The sequence below is a fragment of the Stegastes partitus genome, unplaced genomic scaffold, assembly GCF_000690725.1.
Source record: "Stegastes partitus isolate 25-593 unplaced genomic scaffold, Stegastes_partitus-1.0.2 Scaffold1042, whole genome shotgun sequence".
Taxonomy (NCBI): Eukaryota; Metazoa; Chordata; class Actinopteri; family Pomacentridae; genus Stegastes; species Stegastes partitus.
In genome coordinates, this window is record NW_007578773.1 from 2,600 (window position 1) to 28,417 (window position 25,818).

Genomic DNA, 25,818 nt, shown 5'->3' on the forward strand with positions numbered 1-25,818 from the left:
ATAGGTGAGCAGAAGGGACAGAGAGCGGACAGTTTGGAAATTATATCGTTAGCTGGATTCACCCTAGGAGAGTCAGTCTGTATAACTGTTGACGAGAGGGACATGGACACTGAACCTTTCACACTAACCCCACAATAGATGAAAACACTTGTAATCAGGATACACAAAGATGCGACAGCTAGAGCCTCAGACTGTGTAGATCTAAAAACTAGAAATCTGAATAAATCTTTTGAGTACCAATAATTACATAGATAAATGTAGTTTGAAGCAAAACCAAAAAATCTACTTAGTGAAAATAAGTCATTTTGGTTGTAAACGTCTCCTCATGTCCATTTACTAATCAAAAACACATTGTTTGATACATTTTTATTTTAACCCCCTGAAGTTCTTCCTGCACTCCTAAATTTCTCAACTAGGAGCACACATGCTAATTAGGAAAAAACCAGAAGCTTTAAGCGCTGCTGTCTCCTCTCCCTTTCCTCCATCCTGTGCATGAGCGTCAATGTATAATACTGGAATAGTGTTGCGCGAATCGGTCTAAGCCACTTTATTTCCTAGTTACAGAGCCAGGGCTGTGTACAAACACTAGATTTTTTCCAGCTCACAAAAAGAATTTGCAGACCATGAGCAGACATTTGCTAAATCTGACAAAAAGTGTCTGGGATGAGAATCACATAGTCCATGTTTTACTCTCTAGTGGCCCCTCCAATTTAATAACATAAATCTCAGCCTTAAAAAAAAATAAAAAATCCAAAAATCAAGACTGCAACTCACACACAGCCCTCTGACCATAGTTTTGTGTTGGCATCAAGGTTTATTGTCCTTTTTATAATGTACAATATACAAAAATATAGGGTACCAAAAATTCACAGTGTCTAAAAGGCAGTGATTACAGTCTACATGACAGGTCTAACAGTACACCTGGTAAGTTGCATAGAAGGGCACAGAGCCTCACATTGCAGGGGACAGAGCTCCAAATGAACCAATCAGATGAATGGCTTTGAGACCAGGCCAATAGGAGCTCACTGTAGATCACAACCACATCTTTTGAATGCCATATCCTGGTTATGTGTGGCTATTTGCAGTGTTTTAATATTCAATGCTGTCATTATCAGTGCTTCACTGAGTTGTTTTCATTGCGGGTTCATGAGTCTGGAAATTTGATGTTTGAGCAGCTGGGAAAGGTCAGAAGCCACAGGCGGTCGGTCACATCGTGGAGCTCTGTCCCCAAACAAACCTCATGGTTGGTGTGTACTTAGCTGCTGCACTTTTTTTTTTTTTTTTCCTTTTTAAACAACTATAAGGCTTTTTTTTTTATTTTTTAAACAAACAGTGTTAGCTATACAATATACAGATACATTTACATGATCCTCTTCGGGGACATTAAATGGGCAGAAGGCTGTTTGCTCTTATATACAGATAGAGCTCTCATCTCGTGCATGTACATTAGCTGAACTGAAAAGCATTGCTGGGTTAGCATTCATCGATCAGGCAATAATAATAAAATATAGCTGTGAAAATGCCCTTTATAAACCAGGCTTTGACTATAAATAATGTCCATTCCACCTCAAGAGGAAACCAGAGGCGCGATGCTTTAACTTACAATGATTAACATCTCATACATGAAAAACCAGCAGAATGCCTAGAGTGACAGAGTGTGGAAAAATGCACACATATGCAAAAAAAAAAAAAGAAAAATCAACCTTTACAGACCTCATAGTCATATGTATGAAAGCATTAACTTTGTACAAAATACAGCAACCCCCCCCTCCCCTTTGCTCATTCAGACATACAGACAGTACATGTGTTTGCACGTACGCACATCCACACACGCATGCATTCATTTTGATCTTCACACTGTCAAACCTCTAAGCAAGCAGTTTTTTTTTTTTCTTTTTGTCTTTTCAGTTGGGGCCAAATTAATGTTAATGTCAGTCATTCTTTGTAAAAAACCATATCATTAAAATTAATTGTTTTATTTTTGTGTTAGCATTTCATGTGTTGAAGATGCAGTGGTTATGAAGCTTCTGGATAATCAAAACAAAGGAATGCGTTCATTCAGTAAAAATTAAAGAAATTAAGGAAACAAGAATTAATCAGTTATATCTTATTTAACAAAATATTTCCACCTATGCTACGGCTCGTCTGAGCATGAAACAAGTATCATCTTAAAAAAACAAACATTTAAAAAAAAAAAAAAAGAACAAGTGCCAGTCTACTAGCTTATTCTACCATCATAGAAAACCCAATCCAGTTGTTCAGCGCACTGGCCATATTTGATATGACCACCGAGCTATTTAGCACTCAGTAGAATCAATGCATCCATCGGAGAATCAATTGGAGAATCAATCAATTCTCTTCCAGAAGTCTTTATTGTTCTTGGAAAAAAAACAAATGAAATAGAAATTAAACAAATCTCGCCCCCTGCCCTCTATTGCATACAGGCACCCACGGCATTCCCAAAGCTTTTACAGTTCAGAACACCTCCAGCATTCCTTGCTTTGTTTTGATTTTACGAGTGAATGTCCTTGTCCACAAAAGGCGCGAGACTGTGATCACAAGCTGATACAGAGGGTGTTTCTCTCCAGCTGAGTGATGCTGAGTGCTGTGACTCCTCCAAACAGCCGTCCGAAACCTTAATCAACTTTGAAGTTCTTATCTTTTGTCACGTGAAACGCCATCAATGGAGGGCGTGCATGCCTCCCCCCTCCCCCAAACAACCAGGCTGATATTGATCTCTAATTTACTTCATCATCGACTTCATTGAGTTTTCTCTTTTGTTCTCTTGCTCTGTGTTGTGTGGCAAGGACATAACCATATGCGCCGTTTGTTCTCTGTAACTGCTTTTGTTGTCAAGGGACTCAAAGCTGAGGATGTGGTTTGTTATGGAGAGGCATAAAATGGTGACCCAGATCCAGAGAAATGGAATTTTTTTTTTTTGTAGTGTTTTGTTCACGTTAGCCTCCAGAATTGCGTATGCTCGACCCAGCACCTGCACTGAGGTGATGTGGTCATAATCTGTCTAAAGCCATTACTCGTCCTCCTAGAGTTTTTCCACTAGTTGCCCACACAAAGCTGAGAGTTGACACTGCTATATCCAGTCAGGCCCTTACCATAACACACCCCCAGCTGGTTGCATAAGTTCATGACTGTACCAGGACACAGGCATTGTTGTCCAAACCCACATCTCCTGATGGAAAGTTCCAAAAAACGCCCTTGAAAACACAAACCCTACCATGCAGAAGAGACTACGGGAGCAAGGAGAGGGGCGATGGTGAACAGAGGAACCTGGCCAAGCTCGGAGCAACATTTCAGTTCATGTTATGTCACCACGGCGTTGGGGTTGGTGTCCGTTTGGGGCAGGGGGGTTAGAGAGCCCGTTGTGGGCCGTGTCTCAGCTGTTGTTGCTGTTGTTGTAGGTCCTGCACGGTGAAGGGGACGAGTTGGGCTGGTAGTCGAATTTGCCAAGCGCTGTGGGATAGTAGGTGGTGGTGTAGACGTTGGTCTGCTGGAGTGGCGTTGGGTAGAAGTTGGATCTTTCATCTGGAAGCAGGTTGTTTTTGTTCAGTGTCTGGAATAACACAACAAAGAAGAAAGGAAGCATTAAACTGTACTGCAAAAATATTATCGCTAATTGTAATTTTGGAACTTATTTTCAGTATGAGGTTACCAATAGAGCCAACAGAGACTCCAGAAGCTATAGAACCACTGTTTCCCATTTCCAGGTCTTCATGCTAAGCGAACTACACTGTTGCCCATAAAGTTGGAATATTTTTTATTTTCAGACACATTCCTCTTTTTATTTACATATCAGCAATCTCTTCTGACCAGGTGCAATGATCCGTCCCCATGTCACAGGTGGAACAAATTCTGACTTTGGGATCTGACTGAAGAGTGGGACGTCCTGCCCATTGACTCCATCAACAAGCTGGTGGACAGTACGCCACCATGTCTTAACGTATTGATCCGTGTCGGGGTGGCCATATTCAATATTAGTGACTGAGAGACATTTGAAAGAGTAATATTGGATATTCTAATTGTGACGGCCCCACCTAGTCTGTGGGTTGGGCACATTGGCTGTCTGTGTTTGGCTGTTTGGCTAGTTCCTCAGGTCCCTAGACTGCTGGAGACTGAGTGGGCGGTCCTACCTGATTGGCAAGCTCGGGCCCAGCGCTCCCAGGTACAAAAGGGCCAACCCCTCAGCTCCTGCTCTCTCTCTCTCTCCTCATGCCCCTGATTTGTGGTTTGTGTTCCTTTTGGTTTGGTTCTTACATCTGACAACATCTTGCACCACATCACACCCAGGCATCCAGACATCTGCACCCACACTACTGACATACACACCTCACTTTGAATAAATTAATTTAACAAATTAATAAAACTTTACGTTAAAATCTGACAACACCTGTGTCATCTCCCCTCTTTTGCCACAACCTATTTGCTGGGTTGTGACATAATGCATGAAATCCCCTCAAATATGTGTTTCCTGTTAAATTGACCAAGGTTGAAAAATTAAAAAACAAAACCCTTCATCTATTTAAGCCTGAATACACAGTTTGCAAAAGTTAATTGTGGTTTATTTTTTACTGTAGTATGTATTGTATGTATATTGTGATTGTGAAGCTTTGAGAAGATATACATTTATCTATCAAGAATAAATCAATGGTACAATCATTTTATGAGAAGAGGTAAAAAAAAATATTTTATTCCAACTTTATGAGCAACAGTGTATGTCGTATTTATTAAACACACAAGTGATCTTATCTTCTAACTCTGTAAGAAAATAAAGGTGTGATTCCCAAAAATAACCTGTTAAAGTAATTAATTACTTCATCCTGTTTACTATCAGCTCATCTGGTCTATTCTAAAATAGTTTATTTTATCAGAATACATTTGATACTAGTGCAGCAATCTGCTTATTGTACGATCAGTAGGACACTTCTTCGGCTTAGACAAAACATTTTCAGCAAGTTTTGAGGTTTCATTTGAGACAGACTTTACAAGACTGGGATTTGTTGCACTGTGGACAGCGAGTTCAATATTTTGTAAGAGATGCCTATAACGTATGGTTGCAGGTGAATAAAATGCCTCCGGTAGCCTCGAGGTTATTGCTTGTGTGTCTGAGTGTATTCATAACCAAAGCAAACCAATTTAACAAATTTAATTTAGATGTTGTCAAGCATACTCAATTCTCTTAATATATGGGATGGTGGCAATTCATTGCAGCTCTCTTAAATAAAAAGAAGTCTAAAACCCACATTTTATTCTAATGCAATTGCTGAGTCTCTGGTAAAAGCTGAACATAAGGTGAAACACTTTCCAGAGGAAGCATTAGACTAATGTAATCCATCTGAACAGCTCTGGGGACCAAAGCGGGAAGATAATCAGGTTAGAGTCTGTGAAATACACAACACTGGGCAACATAAATTGGCCTGGAGGAGAGGGAACCTACTGCATAAACAGTGCCGTAGTGCTACACAGTGACATCGGCTGCTCATCCAGCAGAGTCTGGCCACCCCCTCTGGTCATTAAAGCTAATGAGTTCAGGCTCTCAACACCACGATGGCTGTCAGCACCACGGCCACAACAATAACGGCGAGGACAACAAGTATCAGGAGGCCGACACGATCAAACACACAGCGATGGGAATTGTGGTTTGGCACCATGTTTCTGCCATGCTTTGGTAGGATCTTCCAATATCAGGTGGATGGGAACGGTTACGATGAATTTCTGCTCGCACACATTGGCTGCTGTCAAGACAAAGACTGTTCAGACCCAAACAGCTCTGAGTTTAGGAAAAAAGAAGGAGGTGCCATATGACTGTTATTAATACAATACATTGGGCTTTTACCAAAAAGCTACTGAGCACAGTGACGCCAATTCTAACCTCTGCTTTCATGATTGAGGTAGCCAGTTGACTATAATTGTGTATTTGCATGTCTTTGATTTGCCAGTGCACTGCTATTCATCAGTGATTCATTATTCATGTAATCTGATACAATTTAGTTAATGTAGACTACAGATGCTGTAATGGGTTGAAGCTCAGGTGGTAGAATGGGTTGTCCACTGATTGCAAGGTTGGTAGTGCGATCCCCAACCCCTACGCATGCTGAAGTGTCCTTGGGCAAGGCACTGAACAATTGGTGTACAGTCGTCCTCGAATGTATTCATACCCTCCCATTAAAGAAGCAAAAAAACAGCTGTCACTGAAATAAGTTGAAACTGACAAAGGTAATAATAAATAAAAAATTTAATGAAAATCATCCATCCATCCATTATCTATACACCGCTTAATCCTCACTAGGGTCATGGGGGGTTGGAGTCTATCCCAGCTGACTCAGGGTGAAGGCAGGGGACACCCTGGACAGGTCACCAGTCTATCACAGGGCTACACTTAGAGACAGACAACCAAGCACACTCACATTCACACCTACAGACAATTTAGAATCACAAATGAACCTCAACATGTTTTTGGACTGTGTGGGAGGAAGCTGGAGAACCTGGAGAGAGCCCACGCTGCACGGGGAGAACATGCAAACTCCACACAGAAAGATCCCGGGTGTCTTCACCAGGATGTGAACCGGCGACCTTCTTGCTGCGAGGCAACAGTGCTAACCACTGCATCATGACATTGCTTTTGAATTGTGGTTCAACAGAAATGTTAAAAAACAAAACAAGCAAACAAGCATGATGGGACCCGTAAACTAATGTTTTGTTGAGCAACCCTTTGAGGCAATCACTGTAATCAAGTGTTTTAGGATACAATAATTCTTTATTGATAAGATAATAAGTTTTTTCTCAATCAGACTTCTGCACCTGTTGACAGGTATTTTGATTTTGGCCCACTGCTCATTAATCTGGGACAGTTTTTGTTTGTTTTTTTTATAATTATTCTTTTCAACCACAGTTTAAAACTAATGCCTTATTTCACTAAACTATAATTTATCAAATTTTTTATTTATGATTACTTTTTTCAGTTTCTAGTTATTTGAGTGACTACTGTGAAATGAGCCTTTTCTTTAATGGAAGGGTATGAATACATTTGAGGACGACTGTATGAATGTGTGCGTAAATGGGTGAATGAGAAACACATTGTAAAGCGCTTTGAATACCACTCAAGTAGCAAGGTGCTATTTAAGATCATTTATCACATTCCTAATGGCTAGTATACTGTTCTAAACATCAGACAACTGAACACAGTTAAATCAGTTTGGTTGTACATTATTCCCCCCAAAATATTGTGTATTCGAGAGTCGTTTAAAAATGTCAATGATAGGGGCGCTCTGGTAGCTCAACTGGATAAGATGGCGACCCATGTAGGGGCCATGGTCCCCGATGCAGCGGCTGCAGTTCAAGTCCAGCCAGCGACTCATTTGCTGCGTAGCCTTACCCCACTCTTCTGTCTGTCTACACTATCATGTCCATTAAAGGCAAAAAAGCCAAGAAAAAATAATTTAAATAGAAACTGTTAATGAAAATCACATGATAATCACAATCATGTTTTAAATGCTGTTGACATTTGTTGCACTTTACTCCCATCCATATGAACATTGCACATTATCCTAAAAAAATAAATAAATGAAAATGTCAACAATAAATAAATGTTTCAAGTAACCTTGCAGGTCCACATGCCTGGTGCTGACTGAGCTTATGTTTTGTGCTATTTGTTATAAGTCAGTTTATTCTGAAATAGCCTACAAAAAAAACTTACTTTCATTTTCTACATCCAAACACAGCCAAACTGTGCTGGTTTGAAGATGTTATCTAACCCACTTTGCACCTTGCTGGTATACAACATCTGGGCATTAGTGAAGAGAAGGGGCTGCAAGTGAATGAAAATAGTTCCTGCATACGCTAAATGTGTGAGTCAAATATATGAGCTCAGTCTGTGGTGTGTCTATTTCATTTAATGCCTTAATTGATTATAAAGTTGCCGGTACAGTCACAGTATAGTGAAAGGCTGTGTAAGTTTTCTCTTGTATTCAAACAGTTTTCAGGTTAAATGTTCTGTTTTCACTTTGTATGTTGATTAATTTGGTAAATAATTTAGCTTGATGTACGGTGTAGTTTATGCTGTCATTCTCGGTAAGGCTTTCATTGCTGGGGACTGTTCGTGCTGAGCATTTGAAAGTTGTGATTACTAACATCTGGCAGTGACCGTGAGAGTTAATACGTTTATTCATAAAGGTTAAACTTAAAAGGACGCAATTCTGATGTTCCGTCTCTGGATGTTTTATATTATACCACTGCTATGTATTTGCAAACAACCATCTGGAATCATGTTAATGTCTCTTCTATTCTGAGTATACATCATTTAGAAACTCTGTGCTCTCTGGCAGAAGCTCTGTAGCGATTATTCAGCTACTCTTATAGAGTAAAATTTGAGTGTTGAAACCACAAAGTATTCCCACTCAGCTTCGAAGTGGAACTGCTTACACACAAAATTAGCACATTTTAAAACCAAAAATTGCTCCTGTGTGGCAATGATTCAGGGCTGGGGATGGATAGATATAAGGAGGTTCTACATAAAAAGAAAAAAGAAAAGGATAGAACAGAAGAGCTTATTTAAAAAAAGAAATGAGGAATGGATGCAAAGTAGCTCATAAGTTTTTGGGACTGTGAAATAAAAAATTGTGAACTAGTCGGTGTGAAGTAAACTTTGAGCTACGTTAAGTAGGAACCAGCACATCAAATGGAGGTCATCGTATGTTAGAGGACAGACAATTACATGTTCAGATATTGTCTTTGAATGAAGTTTTTTCACGTTGTTTTTGTAGTCTTAATGTCGCTGGGCTAGTGAGCGATTTCAGCTCATCTACAATGGCTCGTCTAGACTTAATCACATTAATAGTGTTTGATCAGGTCTGTTTAACCTGGACAGAGGGTATAAACTCAGGATGAACAGGGTGGGAATCGGCTGTCACAGACGATAAACTTAAAAGATAGTCTAAAAAATGCTAACCCACTGCATCGACACACACTGTCCGTACTCTTCAGAAACCCTGGAAAAAACCTGCAACAGAAGTTGTTTAGGAAAGGACACAAACTTACATTAAAAGTCTATGAACTTGTAATGAAAACAGTTTCTTGACTTGCTGTAAATGTGAATGCACAGCAGACCGATGGCAGTGGGAGGTCGAGGGCTGACTAATGCTTCAGAGAGCTAATGAGTCCCATTCATAAGGACTTGGTTTGTGTGCAGGTAGAACAGCTTCAAGCCTCCAGTATAGGTTCAGTGTAAGAGCAAGGAGGAATAAAAGTGAACAGTAATTCATCTTCTGTGGTTCGTACGCTATTGAGATAAATGAATGAATAAAGGCTCTAAATAAAACATGACTCACACTCGTTGCCCTTGAATCTTCAACATTTACATTGTGTGTGTGTGTTTGTGCATTTTAGTAACACCGAGTAAATGGTATTTTCGTTTTTTTTTTTATTTCTGCATAAAATGTAAATCACATACCTTAAACTCCATTGGTGTGTATTTCTCATTCTTTGGCGTGGTGTTGCCCTTGTAGTTGAGGTGGTTTGGGGTGGTGGGGTGAATGATGGCAGACTCTTGCGAAGGCTTGTGGAAGCGTTGACAATATACGTAGATTAGGAAGGACAGCAGCCCCGCCCCGAGGAAACAGGATACACCAGTGGCAATTAGGTGAATGGAGGTGAATGCTGGGAAATGAAGATGACACAGTGTTAGTAAAGGCTCAGCATACATTATCCCATCCTGTTTTGAAAAGCAAAAAAAAAAATCTTCCCGCACCAATTACTTTATGTAGATCCCGTATTTATCACCACTCTCATGTGATGGCATAACTGAACTAGATTGAGACAGATTTCAAATAGGCAGCACATGGGGTGTTTGGTGGCCTAATGGTTAGAGAATAGCCTCACAGATTTTTAAGTCTGTCCTGAAACAATAGCAGGGTGCCCTCATTAACATTGCGACAGGCTTTAGTTGCTGTAATAATTCCTCCTGTTCATGCAGGCCATTAAGAGGTCCCTTCCGAAAGTAGTTTTGTCCCCCATTTAACATGAAGAACTTGGAGCTGTGGCAGCTCCTGCTGCTGCTATTTTGTACCAGAGTTAGTTCAAAGACAGCATGCAAGGCTGCTCCCAGTGACTTTGTTAAATTTTAAGTGTACAAGGTTTGTATTTAACTACAAAACTGAGGGGTCTCTGGAGAAATGTAACTCTGGAAAAAATGCATGCTGGAAATTCTGCTAATATGCTGATGTTCCTCCAGAAACTTAACGAGTGAACTCTGAGAAGTTTGCTCAGCTCATATCAAGCAAGACTTAAAAGTAGAGTCAGCAACGTTGGAGAGAGATTGTTGATATGTAGCTAATTAGCATATTTAGAAGTGGAGCATGTGCCAGATTGACCATCTCTTGCTCCCACTGCCTCCTGTCTCCTCTCTTAGTGGACTAAAAATGCTACAGTTAACAAACCTGACATGAATTAAACACATCTTTATGTTACGGTCATGAGAAAATGTTGCTTCCACTAAATTCCAGCATGGTGTGCATGCTGTCCAATCAAGATAGAATATCAAAAATATATTTTTTGAAAAAAGCCGGTACAACAAATAGTTAACAGTTTACTCAAACATGATATTTTCCAAGACTTGATTTAATTTAGTCGTCTAAATTATGCTCCAAACTCTTTGGTTGGATCTCCTTAAGTCTGCCACAAATCAGTCTCAGAATAAATTTAGAAAGAGAATTACATTAGCAAAATTATTCATACAGGCGCACAGCTCAGTTGACATCTTATGCCAGCATGACACGTATTTCATCTGCAAATACTTGAGGACCCACCTGACAAAAGCTTTGTCAGGGGGTTTGTGTGGACGCCTCCACGGATGCAAGCACCAAAAATAGGCTTTTAAAACTTTGCTACAAGGGCAATCGTGTGCATGTGCAGAATATGCAAGATGCAGATTACTGCGCATGTATGGAACAGAATTCTCCAAGCAGACTAGAAAGTAGTACAATACCAACAACTATGTGTCTGTGGTGTCCTCAGCTGTCTGTGTCCCCAAGGAAGTACTGCGTCTGAATGAACTGAGTCTGTTCAGGCTACGAGGACACTGTCAGAGTTCTCCTAAGTTCAAATGTATCATCTCTCTGAGAGGACTCCAAAGTATTACATGGAATATTCTTAAACCTTTTTCCTAAATTAGGTCTTGCAGTCATTTGCAGGATGTGCTGTGTGTGTTTTGTGTTGATATCTGCCTTTTTGAGGACAGCTTTACGGGCTTGTATTGTAATTTTGAGGTCATTAAAAAAAGAAAAAGAACGTTTGCCATTTCTCAGCACATAAAGCAAAAATATTTTTCTTCCTCCTAATGACCTGCTGTAAGAATGTTGGACAGAACAGACATGAAAATGCACACATAATGCATGAGAACACACATCATGGACAGACATCTGTGGAAACATAAAGGGGAAAAAAAAAAACTGTACATGCACACAGAGATGAAGAGGAGGCAGCTGTTAATCCACTTACCTCCACAGTGTTGGTCCTTATCAAAACCAGATGCAGGCAGAATGACTGCAGAGAGGAGGGAAACACACGGTCAGACAAACACAGGCATGCACACACACACACACACACACGCACGCACGCACATGCACACACACACATACATACACACTCCCTGGAGAAACAGGCTTCATAACACAATAACCAACGACTGTAACATCAGGGGAGTTGACACATGCAGAAACAGAAATGGTGAATGAGAAATTGAAATGTCTTTTCAATGTTGCGTAAATGGTCCATGGAGATTTTTTTTTTAAATTCTAAAAACATTCGGTAGAAAAATGGACTGTTGAGTGAAAAAAAAAGCGCTTCTCTTCTCCATCACATTGAAACTGCCCAGTTGCTTTTAGAGACACTTCCGTCTGGACGATAATTTACAGGTACAACACGTTCGGTCTTTCTGCTGCCTCCTTCAGAAGAATAGGGGAGCAGGAAGGGCTGGTTCGTGTGTATGTGTGTGAGTGTGTGTGCGTTTGTGTGTGAACAGCTTTAATTGCAGTGCCACATTTCCTGATTAATTTTTTGAGCTAATTTTTCAGCTTCCTCACAGCCGTCTTCCCTCTGCAAGTGACCTTAACAAATCCATCCATTGCCTCATTGAAATTTGCAATAAAATTGGATGTGATTTGGTGTTGTGACAACCCATTAATATTAATCGCCTTCGTCTGGACTCATTAGGGATTCTGAGCCTGGAGAGGCCTGTGCTGGCAGGCCATGAAAGATCATTTCAGAAGAAACTTTCAGAGATCGACATCAGCATAACAAGGTGCGCTGAGGCCAGCAGGGTCAACAGCTAACTTATTGGATTCACATGGACTTAATTATGGTTAATTAACAGAAGCAGATGAGTTTAGAGCTCAAAGAGAACGGCAGGTACAAACACACAATAAGGCATGTTTGTGTAGATCAGGGTTTTTCCTTCTACAGACAGGCTTAGTTGTCGTGCCTTGGTGTTTTTGCAGAACTTCTTAAGCTAAATGAATTTTTAAAATGTATTTAGGCTACATAGGATGAATGGAAAAAAATAAAAAAGAGAGAAAAAAAAGGGACAGTTCTATGTTCCACGTGGCTTGATCTCAAACAGTTGGCAACAGGAATGGCCTGCCAATCAACAGTCTGTGTTTGGATGTGTGTCTGTGCTACTGGTGTGCTCATTATCAAAAATCAATCAAACCACTGATTCAATATTTCTCTGTACCGTCAACTTGGAAGGTGGTTACAACCGATAAGCAAGTTACATACTATTGGAAAGATTCACCTTAACTAAGATTAATACACTTTTTGTCAGGTAGTAATTCTTGTAGATGTTAACAACAGAGATGGTCATTAGCAAAGAAAAGATCTAACTGTCCATCGATCGGCTCATTAATTTTCTTTTGCTTAACTGTGGTTAAGTCATGGTGGCAGCAGGCCAAGTAGAGACATTCAGATGTCCCGACGATCTCATTCTTCCGGTCACGAACCAGAGCTCATGACTATCGGTAAGGGTTGGAACGTAGATTGACTGACAAGCAGAGAACTTTCCCTTCTGGCTCAGTTCCTGCTTCACCAAGACAACACAGTACGACACTTGCCTTACTGCTGAACCAATCCAAACATCAGCCTCGCACTCCATTTTCCCATCATTTGTAAATGAGACTCTGACATACTTTAACTCTTTTGCTGGAGACAACAACTTACCCCCAGATGAAGCAATCCTCTGGGTTACATTAGAGACACCAAATGTAGCCTATTTTACGATGAAGAAATTGCTAACCTACTTACTTTAATGTCCTTGCACTGAATTACGATCGTCAGCCAAGTGACTGAGCTAACATTATGTAACAAGGCTTGACAACAAACTTTTGGCGTTGTTCATATGTAAGGTCCTCATTCATTTCTGATTTAAACAAACAAAAAAAAAAAAACCCACACGAGTCATAACGGTTTTTTTCATGTAACAACATTGCTGGTTAAAATTGTGGTTTTAGAGCAGGCTGTGTTACTACAACTTACACTAACCTACATTAGGTAGTAGGCTAGTTTTGTTTGTGATAAAAGTAAACTCAACCGCAAAACAGACTCTCTGGGGGACATGTCAGTTCTTTCTTTGTATACAAGTTAGGATAATCCAGAGACTACCTTACCTTACCTTTTTGACTCCAAGTACAATTACTGTTGCCAGCTTTATTTTACAAATGTGACAAGGATGATGGCCAAAAACATGAAAACTAAACTCCTCTAATGCCACCACCAATTAGTACCCAGACAACGCTCTCTGACCACCTGGGAAAACGCTGTTTGAAGATGTGACAACAATGGACTGTGGTGACGTTGAATGAAACTCTGTACATATTTGTAGACGACAGATGAACTTGGTCCCAAATGAGAAGCTGCTGCTTTGGAGTTATGCTGACAGAGAAGATTTGGCTAAAAAAGGTTTAGGAAAGGATTGTATGAAGCTTCTTTCAAAATTAAACGGTCTGACCTTGAAAAGACCAAAGCCAATGAGCTTGATGATGAAGTTTCCCCTTTGCTTTATTTATTTTTGCCTGGTTACAACATGATAGCAAAAACTGGGGTTATAATTTATTAAACAGTAAATTAATATACTGATAAACTGATAATAGTTGGTCATAGGGCTGAGTGATAAAGTAATTTTTTTTTCAAGTTTCAGGGGAATTATGTTGTGATATGATCTTATGTTATCTTTCTAATTAAAAAAAGCAGCTGTCATTATTTAATATTTCAGAGCAAACAAAACAAGCTTACGAGCAACTTAAAGATATAATTTTGGGCTTTAAAAAGTTGTGATTCAGAACTTAACTGGTTTGACAACTGGCAAATATTTCATGCTAGACGATTATTGTGGTATTTTTTGTTAAACTATTCCCCGTTGGTGTCAATGATGTAGAATACCTGTAGCCACTTTTGGTTTCGCAAATAAGGCTGAACCACTCGAACGGGAATCAAATTATGTATTCCTGCTTTCCACACTGCAAATACAAGTTTCTATTTGAATGCAACCCAAAAGCACGGTAAATGGTGAAAAGCATGCAGTGTAGTTTGTGTCATTTCGAGATACAAAAGAAACACAAACTGTGTCCTCAAAAATTCTACCGCTCAGGGAGCCTTTGAACAGGCGACCAATTCCTCTTAAGACAAAGCTACAGGAGGCTGAACAGGTACACCGCGTACCTGACAGCTGACCGACTCACCGGGTATTTCATTGCAGTCTCTGCGCTGAGTGCTGTTCCCCACGCAGGGGTTGTTTCCCTGAGCGCCACATACGCGACTCCTCATCTGCAAGCCTGAGTCATCACAGGCTGACCACAGTGACCAGGCCATCCAGCCACCTAAACACAGAAAAAAGAACAATCAATATAAGCCCAGACAACCACAGGGCCACATCAAACTCACACGGCCTGGAAGCTAATGCGCCCACCCAGGCCGCCGCCACCTGCGGCCACTAACCTTTCCGGCCGGCCAAACAACCCCAAACACACCAGAAAGTGTTTGTGATGTAAACAGGATTGGAAGAGTAAACCCATACAGTTTGTTTAGTGCATAGCGGAGATGTTTGTCTCCCGAGCCAAGCTTTAGTGCCGTTTCCCCGCAGCAGGCGACTGAGCAGTAAACAAAGGCTTCTACCCAAGAGGAAAGAGAAAATTCCCAACTTTCAGCTCCTCCCTTTGAACCATGCACTTGCTGCACTCTTTCGCCTTGTATTTAAAAGCACCGGAGTGGAGGGAGCACAGGCTTCTGCAATGAAAGGCTGATGAAAAAGCTGGTTTGTTATTCAGCGTGCTCTCAAGTGTGCAGTTTTGGCAAAGAGAGCTTTAGTTAGAGTCAGAGGACAGGCCTCTTTTTACCTTTCCTGTCAGTCTGGTGCTCACCAACAGGCTGCTTAGTCTCCACCATCTGCTCCCTTCTTTGCGCACAACCATCTAGACACACAAAACACACCGACCACCTCATATGCGTTTAATAACCGTGCATCGCTACAACCCGATTTAATTGCTTCATTTATTCCCATTTATTTTTGTCACCCGGACGACCTGCGTGATCGTACTGTTGAGTCAGGAGGAGCACCATCAGGCCCGGGGCTCCTCGTTAGTATTCTGTCCCGACAGTTCTTCCTGCTGTCCTCCATTACTGGTGGAGACTTTAATCAAATGACCTGCGACAGGGGCATCAAATATCCCTGTGACTGACAGCCAGCTTGCCTCTAATTACACATGCAGCAGGAGCGCCAGCGCCAGGTGGACCCCAATAAATGACTGATGTCGCGCCTGTCAATAAATGAACAGACGAGGAGGCGGCGGCTCGGGGCTGGAGAGGTTGTTAGCAGTCGACTGGTGCAGGGTTAACGCGACGTGTTCGTCCACGTCAAACAGGAAACATTAACCTGATAAAAGAGGCTGATTAGCATCGCCGCAAAAAGGAGGGAAGACAGAAAGCCATTTACCTTTCTTTGTCTGTAATTACAAGGGAGGCTGACTGTAAGCGTTAAGCTCTCTGTGAATGACAGTTGGACTGATACAAAATGAAAACCGTTTGAGGAAAATGACTGTTAAGAGGAAACCGCTGTTTAATTCAGGCAGAAATCATCTGCACTACAAGTCATCTGTCTGCACACACACACACATAAACACACATGCTTTCATAAGAAATACATGAACATCCCAGACAATGAATATCTGTCTGGGGCCATTTTTTTTGTTTTCCAGCGGAATAAAGAAAGAAAAGAAGAAAATCACATTGTGGTGACAAAACATTGAAGGCGGTTTGATAATAAATCCTAGAATCAGAGTCAGGCTGAACCCTTATGAGTTCTGATGCTAGACTTTTTTATCCTTCTGGATTAGCAGGCAGCTCTCTCATGAATATTTCAGCGTCCTTGTGAGAGGAGAATTGAAGGAGGAAGTATTGAGGGCATTTTTATACATGTCACATATCATCACATTTGGGGAAAACTAACCTTCAAAGTAAAGAAAAAAAAACATTAAAATAAACTTTTTGTACTGCTTTAGTGTGTGCTGTTACCGTATACTTCTATTATTTCACTTTATTACTGTAATGTCTCACTAAAAAACATTTTTTCACTTACCTCAAATGGTATTTTTATGAGGCGGTGCTTGGAAGTTTGTGAACCCTTTAGAATTTTCTACATTACTGCATAAATATGACCTAAAACATTGTCAGACAAGCTCTAAAAGTAGGTATATGTTTTGTTGACGCTAATAGGCCTGGAAATGTTGCAAAAAGGCCCTTAAAAAGAGTTTAGACTTCACTGATGCACAGTTAGACAGACTGTGTACAAAAGGAAGAAATTCAAAACCACTCATATCCTCCTCAGGAGTGGTCGACTAACAAAGATCACTCCAAGAGTAAGGTGTGTAATTGTCCACAGGGTCACCAAGGAAACCAGGGTAGCATCTTAGCAACTAAAAGCCGATCTCATTCTCTCTTAGCTTGCCACTCATCATGAATCTACCATAAGGAGACACTGAAAAACAATGGGATGCATGGCAAAGAGACAGCAGCTACTCTCCAAAAAGAACATTACTGCCTGTCTGCAGTTTGCTAAATAGCATATGGACAAGCCAGACGGCTACTGGAAATATGTTGATGAGACAAAAATAGAACTTTCTGCTTTAAATGAGAGGCATTGTGTTTGGAAAAATGAAAACAATGCACTCCAGCATGGAAGCCTTATGCCATCTGTGAATCATGGTGGTGGTAGTATCATGGCTTGGGCTTGTTTTGCATCATCTGGGCCATCATTGACAGAACAATAAATTTGGAAATATAGCAGCAAATTCTAAAGGAGAGTCTGTTTGTGAACTGAATCTCAAGGGATGCAGCAAGAAAGCAACCTGGAGCACACAAGTCTTCTACCAAAGAATGGTTAAAGAAGAACAAAGTTAATGTTTTGGGATGCTAAGACAAAGTCTTGACCTTTATCCAACAGAAATGTTGTGGGAGGAGCTGAAGCGAGCAGTTGATGCGAGGAAACCCTCATCCCAGAACTGCAGCTGCTCTGTGCAGAGGAATGAGCTGAAATTCCTGCAAGCTGATGCACAGGACTGATCAACAGTTACAGGAAATGTTTAGGTCATACCAAAGACTAAAAGCAAAGGTTCATGTATTTTTGCTTATTGACATGTCATATCTGATAATTAATAAATAAAGTATAATATTTCCTTCTCATTTGATTGTGTCTTCTTATTTTTAAGTATAAAATCTGATGATGTTTTAGTTCATATTTATGTAGAAATAAAGAAATATTTAAAGGGTTGATAAACTTTTAAGCACCACTGCAGTTTTGTTTTTTGTTGTTGTTTTTATCCTTGTTTGAAGATGGCTGCCTCTGACATTTCCACCTCTTCCCAACTGAGGACCAAGAATTCACACATCTAGTGTACATAATAATAAAGACAGAAAGTTCTGGATGCTCCACAGAGCATTGAGCTGTTAACAGTAGGATGAAGTATTGTACTGAATTATTGAGAGTAACTAAAGGTATATTTTAAATTTCATGTCAGGTCATAGGTCTGGATAAATGCTATCAAAGTTCACTGACCCAAAATGTTTACAGTAATTAAAGGTACACATCGGAATTCTATGGAAGTTCATTGGTATGGAACACCAAAGTTCAGTGACACATAAATACCACTGCATTAGCAATAACGTTTGCACATCCCTGATTGACTCTCCACCGTAAACACAGGATTCTTGTGACTGGACCAGTGTGAATGCTCACAGACATTAATTATGGATGTTGCAGTTTGATGATTGATTTTCAGTTTTTGCCTCGAGATGCATCAACTTGTAATTTTCCTGAGCTTGGCAGCACAAACCAAATTAAATTTACCACTTTTGGGAGTTTGGTGGAAGTTGAAAATGTTACCTAATGCACACCTTGTAAATATTTGTGTCAGGAAGTGACATCATGTGAAAGAAAATGCATTTGTTAGGCATCCGTAAAGAAGGTTGACAACTGAACAGAGACTGGTGGTAAAAGAAGAGTCAGTACCCATATCCTAAAATTTGAACAAGGTAAAATGCATCACTGGCTAATATTGTTAGTGGATGGTGAGAAATGATGGCTTTCGGTAATGTGAGGTTAATGTCATTTTGTTTTGCACTAATTATCCTGTTTGTAAATACATTTTTGCACAGAAACTTGGCAGGGTCCAGCATGTTAGACATTGCTTGTTTGCTTTGTGTTATAATGACACGTGCACTGCACATGCACAGGCATTCAAAACTTCAGACGCATTATGTAAAATTTCCATATGCACAACACAAGTGGATCTCTTTTTAAACCTTTCCAGAGAGGTTGCCATGGTGCTCAGAGCTCCAGCAGCACAGCGGGAAACAACACGGTGGGAGGAATGGGTTATTTTCTCAGCATGGCTCTGTTTATCGCCTCATATATCTAAGACCTGGTTTATTCATTAGGAAAAGATGAAAGAAGCAATTTGGCAAAGGGGACAGCACAGAAATGACATGGTGTGGGAGATGACTGCCTGCCTGCAGGTGTGATAAAAGCACCTCAAGCAGCGGTGGCATGACTGAGGTACATCTTGAATTTATGTGTGACCTTACCATCACAAGTGTGTGTGTTACACAGGGCCTCCTCAGTGTGTAGTCCAATGCAAATGTCTCCTCCATTGGCAGGTGCAGGGCTATTGCAGGAGCGTGTTCGTTGGTAGTGACCGCCACCGCAACCCACGGAGCACTGAGACCAGGACGACCAGCAGGACCACGCACCTTTCACTGCAACACACGAGTATGCATTATATAATCACAAACTGCTTTTCTTCCTTGCTATCAGTTAAGACTGATGTTCGTCTCAGCGGTACACTGTATCAGGAAAGGCATTTGCTCAAGAAAAGCTTGGATTAGTTCAGTTTGAAGACCACGAGCATTAAACGCCTTGAAGAGTCAAGTATCTGTTTCTAAATCTAACACGAATTACTTGAAAGACATCATTCCGCAGTGACATTTAGGACTGCAATCTGTGATCAATCTACAGCAAATCCATCCTCAACACAGAGTCTTAAATGCAGCTTTAGGAAATACGGTTAAATGAAAATCTGCTACAAGTTCCAGCTGTTTTACAAGTACGACTACACAATCATATGGTGCAATAATGCATATGGTGAACTTTACATTCATCACGTTGATCCTACTTTATTTGTTTCTGGGCGGTGTAATTATTCCTGCGTGCAGTTAAATTAAAGCATTTTCTAGTTTCTGTCACAATGTTTTACAAAACTCTGGTCCACTTTGCTTTAGATATGTTTATGTAATTACACAGCATGTGACCGCTACTTCAATTTGTCCCATACTTAATTGGCAAAATAAGATCTTGAGACTTCACTGGTGTGATGCTTGACTTCCTTAAGACTTCACTCCCAGTAGACTTGTTAAGACTCGAGACTTATATAAAAAACATTATTGTCTTTGGCTGCAGCTTATTGAATCATTTAACATTAGGAAAAACACAGCAGCAGGCAGGACCTTCACACGTACATGTCTTTAAAGATGAACTATTTGTCCCTTGGAAAGGACTTTGTGGAACAAAAAACAACATTTAATAGTCAATCTATTTGCTTAAGACAACTGGACTCTGAAAACTTAAATCTGGTGGAAAACAACAGCTCGCTGTGTGCTCTGTATTATTTGTGTGTAATTGTGGACCCCAGAGGACAGAAGCACCTGCTGAATGTACCCCAAGGCAGCATGTAAAATATGTTTTATACCCGACATAAATTTGACTTGTTGCACCAACTGGGCACCTTAATGTATTTTTAAATATTTAAACCTTGTGCAGGCCTCAGACACAAGGCTGGATGCAGCTAAGCTGAACAGAGGCTTCACTTAGCCTATTGGAGCCCAGCTGGTGGAGTTGGCCTCAGGAAGACAAACAAAAAAGAAAAATGGAGGCCCAACAAATGGTAAACACATTTTTTCTGTGGTCTTCATTCGTGTTTGTGAAAACATTATTTATATTAGACATTTTCCATTCATTTTTGCCTACCTGGGCACTACTTATGCACACACAACACACACACACACACACACACACATATATATATATATATATGCTATGTGTCAGATATTTTCCTGCTTTTTGCAGTCTGTACTTGACTTCCTGATCATCTAATTTCCTTCTTTGTCCTCACTGTGTCCTGACTTACTGTGTCCTGCACTGATTTATCCTTCCCATGGGAGCTGTTAATGTTTCATCTGATCTAATCAAAAGAGCGTGACTGACTAATTGACTGGCTGGTTGACTGGCTGATGTCTGTCTGACTGACAGAGAAAGGCAGCGTTGCCAGGTAACATCACAGTGCAGCAGAAAACTCCATTAGCTGAGTGGATTAGTGTGACACAGAGTAAAGCAGGCTGCGACCACTTAACTCTGACTAGCTCTCAGAGCCAGCCACAGCTCTGCCTGACTGCCTCTCCGACTAACTGGTTGTTTACCGACTGACTGGCTGCTGAGCACCTGACTGGCTGAATTACTGGGTGACTCAATGGCTACCTAACTGACGTACCACTTTATGGCTCTTTGTGCTGTCCTCTTGTGTGGCTGACTTGTGTCCATTTACATTAGGAAATATGAAGATGAATTATGGGAAACGTGCCAGTGTGTACGTTTGGTTTCCCAAAAAAAGCAACATTTTGAGTTAATGAAATTTGTTGGCAGAGTTGTAAACCCGACTCTAACATGAGTCAAATGGAAAATTCAGGATTATTAAAAATTAAAGAAACAGACTTTTCATAACCACACACCATACATATATATTTTAGGCTTGACCTGGATTCATCTTAAATGTTGACACTTGTAGAGACTTGTTTTAATTGACTTCAGACTAGACTTGGACAGACTTCAGATTTGACTTAAACTTTTCTCTATTTGTACATGTTTTGACCAAACACTAAGAATCTTATTTTGGCATATGATCTCCTTTTTAGAGGAAAATGTACAGCTTTTTGCCCTTATTGTATAGGACACTGAAGAGAGAGACAGGAAAGTGGGGGAGAAGAATGGGGGAAGGACTTGCAGCAAAGGGCCATGAGCGGGATTCGAACCCATGGCTGCTGCGTTGGGGACTACAACCCCTGTACATGGGTCGCCAGCTCAACCAGTTGAGCTGTAGTAGTGGCCCGAAGGGTGCTTTTTTTAGAATTTTATTTTGACGGTTCAGTCGGTGCTGACCAGTCAGCCTCGTCTTTTCCCGTCTCCTGTTTACCACCTGCAGGTTTGCCAGGTCACTGTTGTGGCGGTGCTGGAAGTCATTTGGCTGCCCCCCAAGTGAGGCTCCTGTTCCATGGATGGACTCCAACCCCACCGTCCTGGACTGCAGCTGTTGATGGTAGCCCTTGTTCCGCTCTCTGGGAGATCCAATGCACACTGGTGGGTCACTCCAACCAGAAGCTGCAGCAGGTGAAAAACTGGTTCATGTGCCACTTTGCCAAGCTCCCCAAGGCCACAAAGCAAAACAAGTCCAACTGTGATGACATAGCCAACTAGCATCACCAGCTGTAGTCCGAGTTGGTGGAGTTGGAGTCCGTCTGCAGGATGAGAGTCTCTCTAGAGGGACAGCTGAATGACATAGAAGATAGCTAAAACAGCGACCCGGCCAGCCTGCATGTCAGGAAACGTGAGACGGGATGGGCTGGGGCTAACGGGGTAGCACTGACTGAACTTCAAAAGAAGCCTGAAAGAGGTGAAGATGCCAGTCACTACTTCCAGTCTGAACTTTAACAATAAAATCCGAAAACAGGATGCAAAGATTTACTTATTGAGTCTTGTGTTCAAGGAACAAGCTGCGTATCCAGGCAACTCGTCGTGTGATCATTTCAGTTCAAATATATGTGCAGGAAAGGGTTTGATTCACACTTTTGATTGTGATTGTCGATTTTACTCCATAAAGATGATCATATGATCCTTTGGCCAGATCGCACACCCCTGCTCAGGACTTGACTTCGACTTGAGGTGTTATTTTAGTTCACAGGGGCTGATGTTAGACTTAAGACGTGTCTTGTGTGGACATAGGAGTCATGTGAACGTGTTTTGACTGGCCCAAGTCTTGATTTGAACTTTTCTGAACAGACCTGAGCCTGGACTTGGCTTTGCTTTGAAACACTCAACAATTCTGCATCAGGCTGATGTTAAAATGTTTTCTACCTGTTGCAAAACAGTAGTTTGGTGATAAATGAAGTGTTGAGTTCAGACTGACTTTGATATTGCCTGAGATTAAACTTGTCAGGGAATGGGGACCCTTAAAAACTTGCCAAAAAGCTTTGTGGTATAATGGTTATTTTAAAAACACAGTAAGTTAACAATTGAGCTACTTTCAAATCCTGCAATAGTATAAACACTACAGGTTTATTGTTGTTTGCAGACACATTCCTCTCCCATCAGGCTGGGTACTGGAGTTTCAGAATCCAAACTTTACTTTTAGAACATTTTTTTAGGTCAGACGTCCTAATGAAAGTCATAATTGAACTCAGGCTAACTGTGACTTACTGACTGACTCGCTGGCTGCCCACATAGACACCCGTTTCCACTGCACACACACTAACACCCTATTCATTTTAATCTCCTCAGCAATCTATATTGCCTCCATCCTTCTCTCTAATTTCATCATCAATTACTATTTCGCACTCATTCTCTCTTTTGTCACTGGCCTTGTCCTTCTCACCTGCATGTCTACCAGGGACACGCGCCGTGAGACCGGCTGTAAACGTGACAGTCATGGCAAAGCGCTTCCTCATTGGCTACTTCCAGGGGGAGGTAACCAAGGCCTCCTCGCCTGGGCTTTCTTAGGTTGCGTGTGCCAAGTTGATAAGGATTTCATGTGTGTATCAACAACTGACATCAAAATACACTGCAGGAATTTGATCAGCACCGCACCGACCAATCATAAATCATTAATTCATAAGGTACCAGTCATGAATATTTTATCCCCTAAGAGGAGTTCAGACCTTTTTCTAAGGCCAGCAATTTTGTGTAGGTACGAGTGTGTGTATGTGTGTGTGTGCAACTGTCCTCAGCGTTTAATGAGTGTAGCTTGTCAGTGCAGCAGCCTGTGGTCAGCAGAGTTAGAGGTCAGCTGATTATGGTTTGATGAGGAGTTTGAAATAGATAACTTCATTTGTCCAAGAAGTCTCCCTGCACTGCTGCAGCCGCTGGTAACCATTAGCTAATGAAGCTAATGATCCACTCAGCAGTATTTTACTACCACCATTGACCTCCCTCCCTCTCGCTGTCTCTATCTCTGTTTCTCAGTGTGCGTGTCTTTTCTTTATGAACCCAAGCTCGACTGAAGGAATGGAAATAGGCCAAAAACGGACTTTATCTGCACTGTGAGTATTTGGAACTTCCAGCATTTCAGTGGTGTTGGCTTGATAGAGGAAAAAAGCAGCACATTAGGTGTTCACATCATGACACACAACTAAGTCTGTCAAATATCATACTTTAAGCTGCAAATTTGGGTGGATAAGATTTTATTTACTCGCCAATTTAAAGCTTGTGATATGAAATTGCCTCACTTAGTGGATTTTTTTTCTTGTGATTTGAAAACATATTGTGCACTTGCATATGCTGCATAATATAGCAATCATATTTTGTCAGGTTTGTTCCTTGAAGAGACAAAATGTCTGTTTTTATATGACTAAGGTTGTCATATTTTCTGCTCTCAAAAGACAGCACTGTCCACCAGTCTTGTTTAGCAAGATTATCTTGCTTTAAATGCAGCTCAGACTATGAATCATATAATACAAATGAAGAGACAAGTGATAAACAAATTAACATAAGTGGTTGATTGTGTGAATAAATAATTAAGAAAGATTTAATTAAAGAATGCACTAAAAAGAAAATGAAAACTACAGTGTTTGCTGTGCAAATTATGTTTTTGAAATCCAATGAAAACCCTGTTGTTTGTTATTATTGAGCATATTCTCAACAGTTTGTTCCTCTGTGGTGTTCTCAAGAAGCTTCTAAGAGAATGTGAATGCAGTCGTATAGACATTGTTTTTGGTATGTGGTCACTCACCAGGACATGCCTGGACGTTACAGTCCTGGTATTCTACGGGCGAGCCACGGCACGCCACCGGGGCACTCTTCCCCTCTGGTCCGGCACAAGTTCGCCGACGGGTTCGGTAGCCTTTGGCGCAACTCTGTGAGCAGCTCGACCAGGTTTCCCACGATGACCAGCCTAAACCCGCAACCCTCACCACTGGTGTCTTCAGAAGCTCCTCAACAAGGGCTACAGAGAAAAGAAGGGACAGGCGAAAAAAAAAAGGGGGGAAAAAAGGTTCCAGGTTAGATTAAAGTCACAGAAATATATGCAGCGGCATGACTGAGAGTTTAAAGAATTTCAACAGAGATATGAAGCATGCAAAGTCTTTGAGTGTAAGTCACAAAATATATAGTATATGACTTTGCCAGAAGGCATATTTCTCTGTCCTCTCAAACTCTATCTGGGTCTCTCACGCATCCCACAGTTCCCCCGCTGTCGGTGTTTCATCAGTTTGTCAGAGTCGATGCGGCCCCCCAGGAGGCTGACAGGGGGAGACAGGTAATCGATTTAGGAGAGGGGGGCATGAAAAAGCCACCAGTGGAGAGCAGTGGACTGTGGCCCAGTGTAACTCTATGTGGCAGCGTGTATGTGGGAGTACTGGACTGTGACCCTGTCACTAACAGCATGTAGGGGAGCTAACAGGTCTAACAGGAGGGCCCTTTCAACATGTCACGCTCCTACTGGGAGAAACCTTTGCATGCTGCTGGTGCTCACTGTGCTCATACACAAGTGGGAGTTTGTTAGTGTGGAGTAACTGCAGTACTGTATGAGTCTATAAATACATACTTTGATCCTAAAATTAAAAAACTAAACTAAACTAAACTTTCATAATATCCTTTTAAATAATAAATCCTAATAAAATTTAAAAGATTCTTGAATATACATTGGGGCTGCAGGGTGGTGCAGTTGTTAGCAGTGTTGCCTCGCAGCAAGAAGGTTGCCAGTTCGCGTCCCGGTGGGGCCACCGGAATCTTTCTGCGTGGAGTTTGCATGTTCTCCCCGTGCAGCGTGGGTTCTCTCTGGGTTCTCCCACTTCCTCCCACACAGTCCAAAAACATGCTGAGGTTAATTGGTGATTCTAAATTGTCCGTAGGTGTGAATGTGAGTGTGCTTGGTTGTGTGGCCCTGCGATGGACTGGCGACCTGTCCAGGGTGTCCCCTGCCTTCGCCCTCTCGGGACCTGTCACGT

The 25,818-nt window shown here is 41.2% G+C and overlaps 1 protein-coding gene across 1 annotated transcript in view; it reads right to left on the reverse strand.

The window, feature by feature from the left end:
• Positions 1-794: 794 nt before the first annotated feature.
• Positions 795-25,818, reverse strand: part of LOC103367378 (semaphorin-5B-like) — a 222,994-nt gene continuing 197,970 nt past the window's right edge. Inside the window, exons 18-24 of the mRNA XM_008295383.1 lie at positions 24,603-24,815; positions 19,138-19,308; positions 15,396-15,470; positions 14,742-14,879; positions 11,509-11,553; positions 9,464-9,669; positions 795-3,571 (exon numbers count right to left, since the gene is read on the reverse strand). Of these exons, the coding sequence (XP_008293605.1) occupies positions 3,395-3,571; positions 9,464-9,669; positions 11,509-11,553; positions 14,742-14,879; positions 15,396-15,470; positions 19,138-19,308; positions 24,603-24,815 (1,025 nt within the window). The 3' untranslated portion in view covers positions 795-3,394. The remainder of the gene's footprint in view (positions 3,572-9,463; positions 9,670-11,508; positions 11,554-14,741; positions 14,880-15,395; positions 15,471-19,137; positions 19,309-24,602; positions 24,816-25,818) is intronic.